This window comes from Haliaeetus leucocephalus, unplaced genomic scaffold (genome assembly GCF_000737465.1).
Source record: "Haliaeetus leucocephalus isolate CR32 unplaced genomic scaffold, Haliaeetus_leucocephalus-4.0 Scaffold722, whole genome shotgun sequence".
In the NCBI taxonomy this organism is placed as follows: Eukaryota; Metazoa; Chordata; class Aves; order Accipitriformes; family Accipitridae; genus Haliaeetus; species Haliaeetus leucocephalus.
Window position 1 is genome coordinate 975612 of NW_010973158.1, and position 19632 is coordinate 995243.

Sequence of the window (19632 nt, forward strand, 5' to 3'; positions counted from 1 at the left end):
CTCATATTACTGGTCTGAATCTATAAAATACCCTCTGCTATAATACATGTTGTCATGCTACTTGCCCTGACAGATGTTGCCCAGGCAAAACAAATACGTGAACAAAAGCTCCCAATGCAGAATCTAGAAGCTATTTCTAGCACAATACTGATTTAAAACAGTGCCTTCTAACCTGTTCCCAGTCTTTCCAAAGGATTCTGCCTGAGCAGCAGGGTAATCAGATCCTGAGCATCTGGCGGCGGTGCTTCATCCTTTTCAGGCCAGTTGATTTCATCTAGCAAAACAGAAAGTTGTTTGTTATTACTGAAGTCTGATCCCAACATTCAGCAGAAACTGTGTGAAAACTCTCGTAGTGAGCTAACAGTAAAGTCAGAGTAAAGGCAGCTTTTTCAAGTTGCTCTCTGTTGCATACCAATTACTTCCTATTTTTATACTCTCTATATACAGACTTTGTAAGCATATTGTTATATTCCCATTTTCCTTGGAAGTATCCTTTAACCCAAAAGTGTTTAACAACAGTATACAGGAATGCTTGGCTCATGGAAAACTATTGCAAAATATTAGCACAATTTGGATTCTGTCCCTTCTCCCTGCTCCCCCAGAATCATGGTTTAAATTTTAGTTATATTCATGGAAACTGCTGTTAAGATGGACACAGCTGACCTGACCTAGCAGTCACTGGTCACATTTGTAATCTTTCTCTAATATTAGTAGACTAACTGAAGTCATTAATCCCATGACTAAGGGCCGAGGTATTGGACTCTGCTCTGGAGAGATACACGCCAATGGAGCTTTCTTCCAAGTGTCTCGTACTTCAGAGGAAAACCACCTCGCTCTACTGACTCTTATACTACTAAGGCTTTTTGCACTTCATAGCAAGTTGGACCTAAATGATGTAATCAAGACAGTAAACCCTGCAGTATTCAGGTAAGGCTGAATAAAAATTCCACCAAACTTTCATTTAAATTAAACAATGGGAAATTGTGCCAGTTTCAGTATGCACATTAACTTTATAACAGCTTACATAGCAAGTTTTGTCTGATCTTTAGCTGAACTTGCCTCCACAAATGTAATATTTAGAAAAAACTTCTGCAGAAGTTTCTTGGGAGGTACAAGGATTTTGGTGTCAGAGAAACAGAATGCTAAGAGCTCAGGAAATACAGAAGGCTGTTAAGGATTTTGTCATCACCCTATGATCCAGACTCTTCCTTCGAACTGATCATCACTAGAGCAATAACCATTAGAAGCTACACACAAGTTTAATCTTTGTATTTCAGAGTTTAAGGAAAGCTACTGAAATAAACAGGCACGAAATGTAACCTGTTTCTGGAGCATTATTTTTAACCCCAATCATTTTAGGCATCTAACTTAGTACACTGAGGCCTCCCACAACTGTACTCACACAACTTGGGGGCAGGAAAGGCAACCTACAATGAAGAAGGAGGGAGGTAAAATGAGGGAGCAAGATTTTAAAGTAGATTTCCAAGTAGACGCAGATTTCACCCACAGAAACTGGAGTAAAAGTCTAGGCTATAGTTTGGGTTCTTTAACATGATTTTTACAGTTGAATACAAGGGCAGCATATATTTCAGCACAGGAAACTTACCCAACAAAAGAGTTCTCCTGCAGATACTGATAGTAATAATGATTTCACTAAGTTAGGATATTTAAATTAAAAAAGAAAGTGACAAGTCAACATCAAACCAAGAAACTAAGCTGACAAACAGCCTTGGAGAGTGAGTGGGAATAGATCAGGTTTTCAAACATACACTTCTACCGATAATTTCTGGAAGATAAATGGACACATTCAAACAGATAAAGTTATTTACGTAAGTATCAGCTAGATTGTAACCCATGACAATTTGTTTTACAAAACATAAAATTAATGCCACATGCAAAATAAAGTCTAAAGTGCAAATTTTGTCATTAATTTTAGACTATTCCCTCCCCTTCTCCCAGAGAGCATAAAGATAAAAACACATGTGCATGTGTCTGGAAATGCAATAAAAACATGAGTTATTTCCATGTTTGCCTGCCTACAGCTTCCACTGCCGTTTAAATCTAATTTGGAAAATAAAGCATGAATATGCATTGCAGCCATGAGGCATCCAGAACAAAGCCAGCATTTGCTGCTTGTGTTAATTAAACAGTTGATTCTCCTTGCCACTCAGGCCTCAGCATATCACATCAGAAAACAACATGGTTATAAATGCATGAACAGCTAGGATGTTGTATAAAGAGGTCACATACTAGAGGCAACTCACAAATCCATTTCATTAAAGTTTATAAACAAGTCTGGCTTTCAGCTTCAGAGATGGAGGAAAGCAAGATGATGACAGAGTGTCTCCTTAAGTACAAGAGGGGATTTACTGCATTCTCAGATAATAAAGAACCAGAGGTGCAGTTAAAATAATTTTGTTTCTGTTGTTGGTTTTTTTTTTTTTTATGCTTGGGTTTGGGTTTTTTTTTGTCTTAGGTACTAGAACTTTTAAGCAGACCGTAAAACAGACTGGGAAATACTCAGTAACAGAGGTGCCATTCTGTTAAACTTTTGGCATAAATAGAGACCCTCTACATGTATGCATCTGGGTAATTTATGGAAACAGCAGGTAGGATAGTAAACAATTCTGTTTAATTATCATTCAGTTTTGCCACAAGCCACATAACAATACTTAGGGTCAGCTTGCAGGTTAAGATCTAAAAGGTTATTGAATTTTAAATGGAAGAACAACAGCTGCTACAGAAATAACATTACACTACAACAATCACCAGTGAAATCATTAACAATCTGTGAATTGAATTTGTTTCCTTCTCTTTCTCATTATTTATTATTCGGGAGACATTTGTTTTAGGGTTTTATTACAACTTTGTTAATTTCTTTATTGTGCCATGAGGCATTTTCCCATTTATGCAAATTTATTTTAACCGTTTCTTCTCTGGTATAATTTCTTTATTAAAGACTGAAATTGCTGTGCCATAGTAGCACTAGTTTTCTACCAATACTGCCTTTTTCAAACAGTGCAGCTTAACCACTGTGCTCTATCTTACTGCATTTCTGTACTTAGCAACAGTATACAGTTTTTAATCCAAATTTATTCTTACTGCTTTGACAGCAAATTGTCTATTACAATATTAGAATAATGGTGGGGTTTTGAGCAAAACTGGTTTGAAAACCTAGTCTATCAGTAAACTTGTAAATATCTTTACTATTAAGTGAAACTGAAATGTTTCGCAGCAAGCTAAGAAATCTGGGGGGTTTTGTGATGATCCTCACCACTGATTACTTGTCCAAACAGCTCTTCTGGTGTATCTCCAAAGAATGGCACACACCCAACAAGAAATTCATAAAGGATAATTCCCATAGCCCACCAGTCCACTGGTTTTCCATAACCCTGTCTCAGTATCACTTCAGGAGCTATGTATTCTGGTGTACCACAGACCTAAAAGAAAGAAAAGAAGCATGATGGTAAAACAAGTCTAATTGGGCTATGTCACCTAATTTATAATTCTTGAGGTGTAAAATAATATGGAAACATGGAAAAATGCTTGCGTAACAGCTAATGTTTTTAGAATGACCTAGCTACGTTTACAGGCAACATAATAAACATTTGCACATCTGTCATGCAAAGGACAGTTTGCGTTTCATACATGGGAGTCCATTACAGCAAATACCTTCCTTAACTTAAACATATCCTTATTTTTACATGAAAGTTGTGATGGTTTTATCTTAAGTAACTTTTACAGTGAACAGATTGTGAGCAATGGTAATGAGGCATGCTTAAAGGGAAATGGGCCATAGCAAGGATTTTAGCACCCTTGGCTGTACAATGCATCATGAGCTCCACAAGTACTCTGCTGAGATTTCTGAATTCCTTATAAAAACAGTTTTCCATTTGTCTCTCTCACAGATTCACTTGCACACAATTAGGCTGTTCATCTTACTAATAGATCCTAATGTAGAAAGAAAGAAGCCTAGAATAATCTGCAGGGCATCAGTAAAAGTAACTGACATATGCAATTCGAACATCAATGCAGAAGTAACAACAGTTTATATAGTATTACAGTACATTCTGCTGGCAAAACATCTCTTCATTTGAACACTCAATGTAGAAATGAAAAAGGCTGTGTCTTACTTGTTTGTCAAGGAATTCTCTGGCATCCTTCTCAATGTGACCCTCATAGAGATTGGTCGTCAAACTCATTAGCCCCACCTTTGACAGGCCAAAGTCTGTAAGCTTTATATGGCCCATGGATGTTACCAATAAACTGAAAATTAGAATGATCTGAAGTTACTGTGATATAATTCAACATTATGTGCTTATCATTATTATACTTGGAGGAAAATGTTTCATTAGCACTGCAAAAAAATATAAAGACAGCTTAAAAAGTAATTTAAGCAGGTACAAAATAAACAGGTTAAAATCTGACAGTCTTACATGTTACTATTATTATCAGATGTAAACAAACTTTTTATATGCAATAATACAACATCTAATAGAACCATAGAAGTGTTGAGAGCGTTCAGCTAGATGCTTTGAAGAAAAAGAAACAGTCATCATCTGAAAGACCAAGAATAGAATAAATGTTGCTTTTGAAGTGAGGTGAGCATTTTCTGTCTGTAACTAGCTGGATCATTAATTTGAAAAAACCCTCTGGTATTAAGTTAGTTACTAATACTACAATGGCCTGAGGTATTGTGCTATGAAGGTATTGTCATTCAACAGACATGACTGCAATCCTGTTTGGTTTCATTGGTGGGGGGGTGTGTGTTTGTTTGGTTTTTGATTTAAAATGTGAAATAGGAAGAAGATTAATGGAGCTGCAACTGCCATACTTTTTACTGCAGCTACTTGCTGTAATGTTATTTACATGTACAGGAGCAATATTGTAATTCTAAATATTGAGAAAAAAACCCCAAAACATGTAACAGGAAAGATTTCCAAATCTGGTCAATCTTGTCTTCATATATGCAAATATCTGCAAGTTGATGATACTTTGTATTAAACAGTGTTTCGAGCATACTTTGAAAGACCTTTTCCGTAATGACCAAAATGCATTTCCCTTCATTTCAGCCAAAAAAAAACTTTTTTTTTTTTTTTTTTTAGCTACTCTAATAGCCTCTTCCATCCTAAAGATAGAAAATTTTAAAGCGCTCTTTTGGAAAAAACACATTTTCTGTAACTGCAGGTAAAGAAAATTCAGATCTTGTGCAGAAATTGTGAATCTATATAACATTCATTAAAAAAAAATTTAAAAACATTCAAAGCAAGTTTACACCTTTCATGTTTTATCTAACCATTTCAAAGTCCTCTTTTGGTTATATTCTATATACATACTTGTCTGGTTTCAAATCCCTGTGTACAATTCCATAATTATGAAGGTATTCCAAGGCCAGAACAGTCTCTGCAAAGTACATCCTTGCCATGTCTACAGGTAAGGGACCCATATTCTTCATCAAAGTAGCACAGTCTCCACCTGTGAAAATAGGACAAATGTTCCAGATGTCGTTATAAATACTGAGGTGTCTCAGTATAATCCATATATGCTGCAGAAAGAGACACAAACTGTAGTCATAAATGTTTATTTTCCAGTCAGATGATTCAACTGAACAGGTAACCACACCAACAACTGTAGTGGAAACACAGTATGAAGCTGGGAGCAAGTAATACAAGGGTTCAGCTGGAAACCAATAAAGTCTGTGCTGCTACTTCCCCCTGCCCAAAAAGGGGGGGTGGGAGGGTGGCGCGCGTAGATATCAAAATGAAAAAGCCCACACAACCACAGCCTGGGTATCTCATCTTGCACTGCCTCTGTCCACTGTTCTCCTTCAGCATCAGCACCTTTTCAAATTGCTGCTTCTTCCTTCTTTCTTTGTAAAAATAACTATTACAAATATTACAAATACCCCAACATGTGCTAAAGAAAATTTGAACTCGAGAAAAGCAAACAGCATCTCCACATGAACTTTGAATGCCAGGACACTTGTAACTACATTCTATGAGGAACTTATTCAAAGAGCAGTTATTTCCCATTATAGCTGGAGCACAAGTGTTTTATAAACTCTCACTGGGAGATAATGACTGGGAAAATCACTGTTGGATTTAGATCCTAAATCTGTATTTGCCAAAGTACAGAGGACACACCGGAGGCCTTTCTAATGCAAGTACTACATGGGTTATTTTTCTTTCTTGGTGTAAGAAAACGCATCTTCCTCTGTAAAACAGAATAAACATTTTACCTTCTACATATTCCATGACCATGCATAAATGACGTCTTGTTTCAAATGAGCAATACATGCTGACGACAAATGGATTTTCTGCAAATGTCAGGATATCACGTTCGACAAAGGCCTGTTGGATCTGGTTTCGGAGGATGAGATTCTGCTTATTAATTTTCTTCATGGCAAATCTTTGTCTGGTTTCTTTGTGTCTCACAAAATAAACCGCACTGAGGAAGTTCAAGTGGGAGAGAAAAAAGTCTGAGTAACTATTAAAAAGGTATTTTAAAATACTCTTTTTACAAATTAATATATTTTTTAAAAACTGCATATGTATTATATAAAATACTTGGGTTTAAAGTAGTTAGCCTGCCTTTCACATTAGAGGATGGCTACAAACCTCATTTTGTTTCATAACCAGGATGAGTCTCAGTCAACACAAATTAGTACACAAACTTAAAACAGCTCCCCCACCCCCCAAAGCAAACAACAGATACAGCAAATGCTGACCCGCCTCCCTGCCCCCCAGACATAGCAAATACTCTCAGCTCAGGCAGATTTGGGGCGTTTCCATCAACAAAGGATAATACACAAAATCCAGCTATGGCACAGTGTTATAAATCATTCCGACAAATGCTTATTCTGAAAGTGTGCTGTCAGATAATTATGACTCAGACTTTATCCAAGGGATTTAAAAACATGTCACAGGTTTCTCACGAAGGTTGCTCTGAAGTTGCTTGATGGGTTGGCTCTCTCATTGCCAGGTGCAAAATTTTCTGTTCTAGTTCAGTCCCTGACATCAGCATTGATTCATATCAGGGGTATGATCAACAGTAGGTAATCCAAAACAAAGATCACTGCATTATCTGCATGGTAACATGGGATTAAGATATACTTTGACATGCAGAATTTCCACTGGGATACTGGGTATAAAATATCCTGTAAGCTTGGTTAGATAAGGTCAAAGCAGTGAGGGAAGCAAAGTGAAAGAAAACCTCACGTGGACAAGCCTTCTTTCTTTCAAGGCTCAGGAGAAGGAATCACCCTGCTGTGAAACACTGACACAGGACATTACTGCTGCATTTTTCAATATCCCTCAAGGCAAATCCTGAAAACATTTGCCTTCCTTGAAATCTACTTTGTAGCATTTAACGCTTATAGCATCTCCAGTATATAATTACCACAGTAGTGAGTGTTGGAAAGGGCTAAAAGAAGAAAATAGGGGGAGGGGAAAATGGGCCACAATTATGTGGTTTTTAAATTCAATTTGTTGTTCCCATGAGGTCCAATTATCAGCATACAATTATTTATTTAAACACAAAAAGCAGTCCTTGCCTTACTATTTCTGTGCAAATCTTCCCACAGCTACCAAAGTTACAGGCACTGAAAAAAATGAACATGTTTCGGCTTTCCTTTGTGGAGGAAAACTTTTTCTAGACAAGAAAGTTTCTCTTACTGATTCTAAAAGCTTTCATTAATCCCTTGTTCTTGCCTTAGTGCAGGGCATGTAAAAGATGTTATATTACACCATTATGAAAGCAGGGGAAAACCACCTTGGGCAAAACCCAAGACAAACCCCACCCTTCGTGCCTCCTACTAAGTCTCACTCTCTTCTGCCCCTCCCAAGCTGGAATAAAGACAGAGTTAGTCAGCTCCAGTACTCCTCTCTGGTGGCTTCATGCCTTTTGTCCTCCTGCACCTCTTCCTACTGCTCCCCTCATGCTCACTTCTCTCTCCACCCCTTCATTACAACCATTTTCCTTTGTTTTTCTTTCCCTTACATTCTGGTTTTCCTCTCTCTTTTTTTGCTATCTCCTGTTAGTCAGTCTTAGCTTCTTAATTTCCTGTAATTTCATCTTTTCCCTATTTCAGTCCCTTTGTGCACTCTTGGCACCTAGAAAAGCGAGCCCTTCGGGTGCCTGAAGCTGCAATCCTTAAAAAAAAAAAAAAAAGAAAAAATTTTAAAAAATTGTATGAATGAACTGAGGATTGCCTGAGGACTTGGCATGCAGATCTTTCTCAGAGGTTTAATTTGGACAGTGTGCCAAGGTGAACGCTTGAAAGACAGATAGTAACCAGAGCGTATTATTACAGCACATTAATAAATCCCCTCTACAGATCATGTGGATCTGTAGGGTCATAACTACCATATTTAAAGATGAAGAACCAGTAAGTTCTAAAGACTATATAGTCCAGTAAATATCCGGGACATGGTGGCTATGTTTCCTCAGCTGTCTAAACTGCATTCTCCAGTCTTACAGTCACAGGCAGGTAATTGTATAACTTTCCACTAGCATTCAGTTATCTACAACTCCTTAGAAAAAAAGCTGTTTAGTTCAAGTGTACCAGACTCAGGAGACAACTGCAACGCAATTGCCTCTCTCACCTTTCCACACATATACACTGTTTATGCTATATAAAGTGCTTTTAAATGATCTTCAACACATAAAAATGTCTAACATCACTCATTCATATCCTCTGATCACAGTAACCCCAGCAAACAGCATTTATGCTTTACAAAGAAAACTATGCCCTAGCCAGCAGCATGTTATTCCTACAGAAGACCTCCTGTCTTCCTCCAGGATGCTCCCGGTTCACAGCAGTGATGACATTTCCACAGCCTACCAGTACACTAAACTAAGTACACTGCAACAGCTGCGCCCAGGACTGCCTGTGACACTGGTGTTCTCAGCTCCCACAGTTCAACAGGGAGTATTAGAATTCGCTCAAATGTCAATAAAATGATAAATAGAAAATTACATCTTCCCAAAGAGAAACAGTTAAATAAAGATGTATAAATTGCCTGGACATTAAAAAAAAAAAAAAAAAAGGAAAAAATAAACAGGAAATCTTCCACGGTTTTGCACATAAATGGGGCTTCAATTTAATCTAACTGGAAAGCTTGGGTACACATCTGCTGAGACACAACTGCAAACTTTGAGGCAAAATGATGGGAACAGCCACAGTAAATTCTAGCACATAACAACTTTGTCTTGGGTAATTTTGAACCCTGATTTGCCACCCTCAAGCTACGCTTCTGTTATTGTATAACAACTTATCACGTAGATTGTGATGGCCTTCTAGTTTCCATTCACTCTCCTCAAAGCTGTCATCTTGCTACATTCTCCTAATCCTGGCACTGAACTTGCACCTTGTTTTCTCTCCCCACAGGCCCACCTTCCCTTCTCTATTCTTTATTTTTCAGAATGCTACAGCTGGAGCACTTAGATGGAAGTTTATCTTTGTTTTGTATGTGCTTTTAAGAGAGAGCACAGTATGTCACTCCTGGTTTCTTGGCCTTGACTACTAAATGCTGCTTATGATTTTCAGATTTTCAGTAAATTTGAGGATTCCTTTAACACAAAAGCAATGTATTAAGAACATCCAGACCATCCGATTGCCCTGTTGATCTGTTCAATGACAGTGGTATGCCCTATTCTGCCTGCAAAGCCATAATCAGAGTAGCATTGTTGCAGCCTCCTATGGTTTCAAATGAAGAATTTGCTTTCCTACTTCCCACCTTTGTGTTTTCGTAACATGGCAACAAGAGATTTCCAAAACATCCTCTGATTTCACTGTATGGATCTCAACAGGTACACAAGTGCTCTGTATTTTATTGATGCTGCATTTCAACATAGCAAGAAAAGTTTACTTTTCAAGAGAAGTAAGAAAATTCATGAACTTTGGCATTGCCCCGAACATTACCTTACTCCACTTCCAACACAAATCTCAGCTTGAAAAAGTATCTCTAAAATACCTTTACCTAGGCACAAATATAAAACACTCTGCACGTGTGCTAAGGTGACCAAAAAATGCTGAAATATTTAACTGGGTTCCTGAATTGCTCCTACCTAAATATTATGCAGTCTATCCCTCCAATCTTACAACCAACATTCCTGTTTTTTCTCTAAATTACTTAAAGGCTTCAGGCCTAGTTTACAGCTCTTCAGTAACTTCAACTTTTAGAGCCATTTTAAAATCTAGTCTACATTCAGTGCTTGAGGCTAATGTAGCTGTGTTACTTGCTTTGACCCGATTCTCTAATTTGTCAAAGGACCTTGAACTCCTTGTGGAAACACAGGTACTGTACTTTCTGCTTAAAATTTACAGCTGCTCACTAGGAGCTATGTTTCATTTTCACAAGCAATTTCCTGAGAAAAGAATGCTAAATTCTCTGCTACCCTGGAATTATGTCTGGTGTTGCCTCCAGTGAAGAGGAGCTACTTGTGAGGCTGTAATTCATGTTACAGCAAAACGGTTAAGTGTACAGATAGTTATTTAAGATGGAATTTACAAGCAGCACTGTACCACCTCCTAGCTAGGCAATGCCCATGACCAGGTCAGATTTATTTGGGGGCGGGGGGAAATACTGCCTAAAGCACTACAGCACTCCTAACACGAGCATCCAGTGTGGTGTGAGTCTTCTGAGCCCTGCGACAACACGCACAGCCTCCTCTCAGCAATATTTCAGATTTATCCTAGTCTGCATAGAAGCAAATGAGAAGCTGGTCATCTGAAGAAAACAACACAATAGCTGTGATCCTTCTCTCACAGCTGCTACTAGTCCTAGTTGTTCCAGTAAGTCACAAATTTTGACTAATAAAACCTCCTCTGCATACCTAACAGTAGCAGTGCCTTCTATTTTTATGGCAACTAGTAAACACTGATGCAAAATGATGAAGCTACTGTCCAGATTTCCTATGGGTAAAGTGTTCTGTATTTGCAAAAGAAACACTTGAGAAATTGAGCTCCTCACCAGTTTGTAGCATGCCACACATTCAGGAAGGACAGAATTCAAGACCTTCAACATGGTAACAACCTTTGTCTACCACTGAGATGATTGCATTAGCTGCCAATATTAGATCCCCACACATATATTAGCTACAGAAGAAAGATAAGGCACTCGGCCTGTGCTGTACTGGGAAGGGAGGCTCACTCGAGGGCAATGAAGTTCATGAGTTCAAAGTTCATCATTTTGAGTAAGTCCACAATGAATGATGAATATAAAATCCCTAGCATAGAAATTGCCAGCCTCTACTTTCTAAATTGTTCTTTAAAGCTATGGGCTTCAAGGAATCAAAGCCTCTTATTCTGCATAGACCAGTGACCCACAGGGCTAAACAGAAAAGAAGGAAAGGAATACAGCTTCTTAGCCCTGTAGTCCTGTCCTGGTTTACCCCCAGCAACTAAGTACCATGTAGCCACTCGCTCACTTCCCCTCCCCGCCAACCCTCAGTGTGATGGGGGAGACACTTGGTGAAAAAAAAAAGTAAAACTTGTGGGTTGAGATAAGAACAGCTTAAGAGGACAGAAAGGAAGAAAATAATAATAATAATAATAATAATAATAGGAAGAAGAAAGAAGAAGAAGAAGAAAGAAGAAGAGGAATAGGATTGGAATATACAAAACAAGGGATGCACAATGCAATTGCTCGCCACTCGCTGACCGATGCCCAGTTAGTTCACCAGCAGCAACCCCCCCCAGGCCAACTCCCCCCAGTTCATATACTGGACATGATGTCACATGGCATGGAATACCCCTTTGGGCAGTTTGGGTCAGCTGCCCTGGCTGTGTCCCCTCCCAACTTCTTGTGCCTCTCCAGCCTTCTTGCTGGCTGGGCACAAGCAGCTGAAAAATCCTTGACTTTAGACTAAATATTACTTAGAAACAACTGAAAACATCAGTGTGTTATCAACATTTTTCTCACACTAAATCCAAAACACAACACTATACTAGCTACTAGAAAGAAAATTAACTCTATCCCAGGTGAAGCCAGGACAAGTCCATTCAGAGCTGGTGCTACTGAAGTGAACCTACAAAGCCACACTTCCCCCTAACCCCTTCCACTTCTGAACTGGTGGCTACCAGGCTGATGATTAACCTGACTGACTGCAGCTGGGTGACTTTCTTAGTCCCATTTCCAATGCAGCTACACAGGAGCAAGTACTGTCAAACAAGTGGAGAAGGGACAGGAGTGAGTACTCACAGGTTAGGGGCAGCAGCTGCTCAAGCCAACACTGCCTCAGAATTTTTAAATTTATCAAGCAACACTGTTAGCCAGTATGTCATGTACGTATTGACATTACCATCTTTGTAGAAGTAAAAGTATTCCAGTCTGGCACAAAAGTGGTACTGTGTATTTGCTTTAACCAGATACAGTTATACATTAGTGAAGAGCAGCTGAATGAACATCACTTGCTTCCCTGAAATCAAATGTAATCTTTATTTTGCTGAGCTGGTTCAGGAAACCAGGCTGATGCCAACTTAAAGAGATGGACTATTAGCACCGGCTACCTCTTGCAAGCTGGAATATGGAAAAAATGTTGCTGTGATTGCAGTGTAAGTTTAAAATTTGGGAAGTATGAAAAGAAAAGTTTTGGCTGGCTGAAAAAAGTCAGATAGACAGCTTGTGAAACCATTAATGACTTGGCCAGCATCCTACATCTTTACTGATTCACAGTTTGTTTAACTTCTTGTATATTCCTACCCATTCCCGAAAGCCTGATACACCTCATCTACTATACAGTCATTTAATTGCACTACAAATGAGTTTACCGAATCAATTAAAAGCAGAGAATTGCTAAGATATTTATTCAAACCTTCACAAACCCAATAGTTTATATTTAAACTCATCAAGTTTAACATATCTGACAAATCTCTGCTACAACATGCCAAGACCAACAATTACCCTGTCAAACACTCAAAACTTTCCATTTCACTAATGAAGGCAAAACCACCACAGCAAAATCAAAGACAGCAGAATGTTTTTTTTTTAAATTGGTTCAGAATTAAACCCTCCATTATAGCTCAAAATAAATAAAGTATTACAATAGCATACAGAATCTTTAATAAGTCAGAGCACAAAATATGCCCACTGACATATTTTTGAGAATAAATCAATGAAGCATAGGCAGAATTCACACATATTTAGGTTATTTCAAAAAATTAATGGCCTGGAAAAACATGGAAGGGGGGAAAAAAAAATCCTTGTAGCATAACAATAACAACCTTTATTTCAGCTGTTTATACTTGTAAATAAACTGCAATAAATGCCTATGGAGAAGTTTATTGCCTTGTATTCACAGATGGAGCAGGTATTATTGCTTTATTACACTCTATTTTATAAATGAGTTAAAGAGCATTTAGGCTATTGTGATGTGTTCCCCTTTAAACTTGACCGTAACTTTTGAGTAAATTAACCACTGAACATATTGGTGCCAACAGAAAAAACCACTTAATGGAAGATCAAAACATGGTCTGTCAATATTACAGTCCCACCCATCTGACATATCACAGCAGAGATCTTCAAGCACACAGATAGTTTTGAAAAAGTGGTATCCTAGAGAATTTAGGAGCACAAGCCTCCTCAACTTACAGTAGTTGGGTGGGAAGTGACTAGATGCTAAAATAACTTTTAAAAGTGAGTACTTTTAAAAGTTTGTCTCACCGTTCACTGTGTTACTTTCCCTCTACATTAATTAGTAAGGGGCTGTACCTTTGTTTTCTTTCTTGTTCTTGATTTTTTTCTAATAAGTAACCATTTAAAAACAAAAATCCAAACCAACAAAATCTACTTTTTAATTGTTTGCTTAAGGATGGAAGTAATAGCACTCTACTAAACTGATGAGATTTTCAGTTTCCACTTCTAATACTACCACAGTATAACCTGCCAGCCTACCCCTGTTTTAAAATTTGCTAAAGACAACGATTCATGCAGAATCCAGATATGCTCCAAGCTGTTCACCCTCTATCAGCTCCCCTTTTCCTCACAAATTTATCAGGGTCTCATCCAATTTTTACAACATTGATATTGCCAATTTAGCATATTACTGGCATGAAAAAGGTTTCATAAGTATTGATTTTCCCTACCACAAACATGAGGAAAAAAAAAATCCTACATGCCTACATTGTATGTGTCATAGAAAGCCAGGGCTTTTCATCCTTTCTTTTCCAGCTTTTCAGATCCTTACTTGTCTCTGATTTCAAATGGACAGTTGTCTCCAGTCTGTATTTCTTAATGGCTCATCAAGGCTCCTTCTGACTCTAACACCTATGAGGCAAGATCCACAGGTCTACCAAACCTCTGACTTCAGGTGGCCGGCCTCACGATGCTGGTTACAGCATGCCCTTCTGCAGCTGCTCCCTCCTCTCCCCATCCCTCAGCATCCTAAAACTGCTGGGAAGGTGGGCAGGTCTAGTGACTCAGACACCCTTTTCTCCAACGGGGACCCACCCCACATGGTTCTTCTTATCCTCCTCCAGCAAGACAAAGAGGAAATTGGGTAGGAGATGAAAGCTGGAATGAAAGGGACTAAGCATCTGCCAAAAGAAGGAGAAAGGGATGGAGCCAGGGAGGGGTGCAGCAGCTATTGCTAACTGCTGGAAGAAAGGCTTTTGAAGTCATGGGGTAATTGGGAGAAACTGGCATATGGTAAGTAAAGAGTTTGCCTAAGGAGAAATTCTGAGAAAATGAATTGTGCAGAGGTTGACTAGTGAGACACTGTATTTGGATATTCACATAACTTTAATGCAAATTATGCTATTTCCTTCAGGCTTTTTGCTGAGCTATGTAAGCAGGTCTGGACACAAGTAATAGCCTCCACACAAGCTGTCATGACCAACCGTACTAAATGCCTCCTGTCTCAGAGCTCAGGGTTACCTTTAACTAAATATGATCAGAGAGTATTACTGTACCCATCAGCCTCAGGACATTAAAACAGCATGCAAAACTCCAGTGGGCACATTGCAGGTGCTTTCTCTTCTATGTCCAAGTTCTCTTCAAAGAGTGCTCAGCCCTATCAGATCACTGCTGCTGCCTACCTCAAGCAGAGGTAGTGCAAGGTAGAGCCATTCTAATGGGGTCTGTGCTGGAGAACAGTACAGCCCTCTCCACTGCTGGGCTGTGACATGGTCTCATTTGGCGATGGGCTCCTCACCCCAAGACGGAACCCCCCCTTTTTTGAACCAATACATCCCTCCTGGTCCTGCAGGTTACACAGACCAACAGTTCCTATCTTGGTACTTTTCACTGCAGAGGACAAGGAACCAGTCAAGGGTCTAATAGACAGTATCTGATCAGAAAAGTTGACTGAAAACACACTTCTGCCTGCTGATAGACACAATCCCTGCATGGTACTTCCAGAAAACTTTTTTGTGTTCATTTAAGGCCCAGGCTAATACAGTTTTCTCTTGATCTTCTAGAACATCTCCAGATGACTCACATACTACTGGGCAGTAAGGTGTGCACTTTCCAAGCACCCAGAAACTAACCACGTAACAGCAATTCCTTAAAAGCTAACTGGTTAAAATTTGAGGATACAAGAGTGTCCACAGAGAAGCAACAAAACAGTGCTGCCCTACTTAAGGATATTTGTTTCTACTTTACCAATATTTTTAGGTCAAGTAAGCACTCATTTTTAACAATCTGTCTCCCTACAGATGCAGTTTTATACTGTTTCACATCTGCATAAACACAGGCTGTTTCCAGTATTATAAATCATAGAATCATAGAATCATTTAGGTTGGAAAAGTCCTTCCAAGATCGAGTTCAACCATCAACCATGCCCACTAAGCTAGGTGGCTTTAAGTGTGCTTTTTGATTTATTCAGATTTCATATTTGGCATTACATTTACTTCTGAAAAAATCTTTGTGATGTAATATTCAGTATTTTAATTTACTGCAGCACACAATAATTCATTATTGCCTAGCAGGCTTTCCAAAAAGCTTTTCATGTGAGCTTCAAATATTAGCAACAAAACAGGAAAGCAGAATGAAAAAAACAGCAGTGCAAACAAACTCCCTTACATAAATATCCCTGCAATAAGAAATAATGGGAAGTTAAGCAAAAATAAAATGCAAAAGAGCTGGTGGACTCACAGATTACTCACCCATAAGCTCCATTACTAATCAGTTTAATTGTTTCAAAATCACTTTCCCGAGGTTTCCTCTGCAGCTTCAGTGAGGTATTAGAGTTCTTCAGATTAAAAGAGGAAAAAGAACACAGTTAATGCAGTACTTTTTTCAAAATCAGGGAAAAATAAAAAACAAAAAAACCTCAACTATCACCAGGCTGTCACACCCTGATGAACCAGCTAAAAGCTCTGACCAGTTAGCCACCCAGCTAGCACAGAAAGGGACCAAAGGGACTCCTGAAGCAAAGCTGCTTTTTCATCAAAATGGTATCTGTTACACTGCAGCTATCTGTCCGCTTATCTACATGCACAGGTTACAGCAGACAGGCACAAAGGCTTCTTGGTAAAGGAGTTACCGGCAATTCCTATCCAGAGTTACGGACTTCCGTGAATCCCACCAGGCACTTGTTGGCCACTGCTTTCCCATTTTAGTAAATCTGACTCTGGTAGTACAGCTTGGTAGTAACATAATGTAGATGAGCTCTCGTTCACGCAAATAAACTTCTACACATTTTGAATTAACGTTAGGATAGACTGTGATATAACTTTGCATAGACTGAAGAGATACACAAAATGAAAGAGAAAAATATGAAAGACAAAAATGCAGTAATTCTACCTTTACAGAGGTCACTTTCACCTACTTGTATGCCAGAACATTTTCAAAATGGAGTTGTCCCAAGTACTGTACAACCTTTTTTCTAGCTTTAATTTTTAATCAATCCTGAAGATTTAAGTGCAAATTAGAATTGGGGGGATAATGAGGGCATGGGACTCCAAATTTAGTATTCCAAACCCGCAATATCCTTTTCAAGATGTTTTCCCAACCACCAAGAAGTTCTATGATCTCTATCCAGGCAGTTTGGTAATAGTTAAGGTTGAAAGTAGACCTGGCTGGAACATTTTCAATTAAATGCTGGCTAAAGAAAATCCAGTGCAAGAAGGTTAGTGAATATGTTAATATAATGAACTACAAAGGAGCAGATAGAGATGATTTACTAAACTTTTTAGCCCACTTCCCTGCCAGTGTAGGATTCTTCCTAACTGCATATTTATGATGATTTTGAATGGTCCCGTACTTTAAAGTTGTGCTTCCTGTCACTTTCCATGTGTGTTTATTCCACAGCTACACTTTGAGAAAATGTTTCCAAATATTCACCCTGTATTTTTTCTTTCTGATTTAATTTCATCACCTCCCTACTTATGTTGCTTTATTATAACCGCATTATCCTTCCTGTATTTCTTCAACATTTGCACAACACAAATAAGTTTACAATTAAAATTTCTTAGCTATTGCTAAGCCAGTTTGCACTTCAGATTCTCCTAAGCACTTCAGCACTTTAAGTCTTCTAGTTATTCTTTCTGACTTTTTTTCCAATTTGTCAGTATCCTTGTACTAAATACTGCTCAGGTCTAATAAGAGTATTTTAAATGCAGATGAACGAAAGCAGCAGAATAAGAAACACCCTTTATTTCACAACTCTGGAAGCCCTTGTATGTGGCATTTTGCCAGAAAGTCAGAAATTATCTCAAGATAATATGACACATACCAGAGGATGATGTCTTTTCTGTAGCATGAGAACTATTCAACAGATACCCCATACCTGTATTTTAAACTCTAACATTTGTAAATACCTGTAAAGTACCACTGAATTATCTATGCATCCCCCAAAATTGCACTTGCTTCTTCTATCCACTTGCACTGAAAATCGACACTAAATTGTTAGAACTCCATCTACTCTTGTTGACTGAAATCCCAAGGTATAAGAACCAACTTCTAAAAATAAGACTTTAAATTGAGAGCATTTAAGCCCACAATATTCAGCCCAACCAACTCCTCCAACTTGTGTTTTCTTTTGCCAACCTGAACAAGCATGACAAAATGCCAGATGTACTGTAACATACCTATTATTGTAGACAAATATTTTTTGAACAAAGATTCAGAAAAACAATGCATAATCTTCCAGATTGCAAACTAACTTTCTGAATCCAAGCTATTTGCTAACTTGCTCATTTCTTCCTTGTCTCTTCACTGTATCTGTTCAGGATTCTCTCAATTTGATCATTAGCTGCCTCTGTAAATGGACTGTTTTAAAATCTGTTTAAAAGACTTTATTTTTATGAAGTGGTTTAAAAGTCCTTCTAAAAGAAAAGGAAATACATTAATTAAACAGAAATAAAGGAAGCAGTGGTGGATTTTGTGGTAAAACACTTGCCACACGGTGAACACTAACTTTGTGGAAGCCAAAGACACTGCAACATCTAGGAAAATATGTAGAAAGTTCTGTTCTAGTATTGTTTGTAAGCCTTCTGTCTGCTGAGCACCATGGCATTACTCAGAGAATTAACCACTGTCCTAGTCAATCTGTTTACACATACCAGGAGAAAATAAAACGGGACAGGGGCAGGGGGGACAACACATTTATTTTTCCTTGCAAAAAATCAGCAAAAGCAGCAACATAACAGGACAACTTACATTTATTGATTCATCCACTTCCAGAGTTTCTGCTGTCCCACTGTCACAGTCAGCTAGCTGAGCTATTTCTGGAAACAAAGATTAGAAACTTCATTTTAAACTGTAGCAAATACAAAACTAAATTAAGCACAGAAAACCTCAGAAGTGACACTTTTCTGGAATACTTAATAAACACACTGTCCTATTTGTAGTACTTGCCAACTAACTTCTAGGGCATCTCCAAGCATATATAAAAAAAATCCCACCTGGAAATTGAAGACCTGGCTATTCAACACCTATGTAATCTTCCACTAAAGAATTCAAACAGCCACAAAGCAGTGAAGAGCGATACTGTTATCACTGCTGAGACATGGGAATTCTGAGATACATGTGATCTCAGCATTAAGGGAAAGACAGCACTAATCTGCTAAAACTCCTGAGGATCTCAGCCGTTCAGGGTTAATAGTAGGCCCCATCCTTGTTGGGCTCCTTCACAGTTAAAGCAAAAAGCTTCTAGTTTAGACAGAAATGGACTCCAAATGGTTTGCATCTTCTACACAGAAATGCTGACATGCCTAACAGTATAAGCTAAATGCCATTTTCTTGGAAGCTTACCACTTATGGGGTCACTAATACAGACAACTTCTCTGGGTAACTAAGATTTTGGGAGTCTACAACTTGACCTGGTTGTCCCTGCCAGAGTCAACCTATGCTGCAGAGCTCCTAAGCCTATACTGTTGTTCAGAGGCCCAGTAACTAAGAATTCATCTGGGTAATAAAAGCTAAACAGGACAACCGGTAGCTAAAAGACCCTGGGAAGCTTAGTATTACTTTAATCATGTACATAGTTAATTATATACTCCACATAGCCAAAGATGCACATTTTATCCTAATTGTGTGCTGGGGATCAGAGATAAGATCAGTTGAAATTTGTGAGGTGCATTTTTATCTCAGGACTGTTAACTGAATTTATGAATATGAAAAATAATTCAATATCCACACAGAATATCTAAACTGGATTTTTCTATATAATAGTGACTATTACAAGGGA

General features: G+C 38.4%; 1 protein-coding gene across 1 annotated transcript in view; it reads right to left on the reverse strand.

The window, feature by feature from the left end:
• The window catches only part of MAST4 (microtubule associated serine/threonine kinase family member 4), a 109240-nt gene that overhangs the window by 21830 nt on the left and 67778 nt on the right, over positions 1 to 19632 (reverse strand). Inside the window, exons 10-16 of the mRNA XM_010580504.1 lie at positions 18603 to 18670; positions 16106 to 16191; positions 6239 to 6447; positions 5337 to 5475; positions 4134 to 4266; positions 3275 to 3440; positions 173 to 274 (exon numbers count right to left, since the gene is read on the reverse strand). Of these exons, the coding sequence (XP_010578806.1) occupies positions 173 to 274; positions 3275 to 3440; positions 4134 to 4266; positions 5337 to 5475; positions 6239 to 6447; positions 16106 to 16191; positions 18603 to 18670 (903 nt within the window). The remainder of the gene's footprint in view (positions 1 to 172; positions 275 to 3274; positions 3441 to 4133; positions 4267 to 5336; positions 5476 to 6238; positions 6448 to 16105; positions 16192 to 18602; positions 18671 to 19632) is intronic.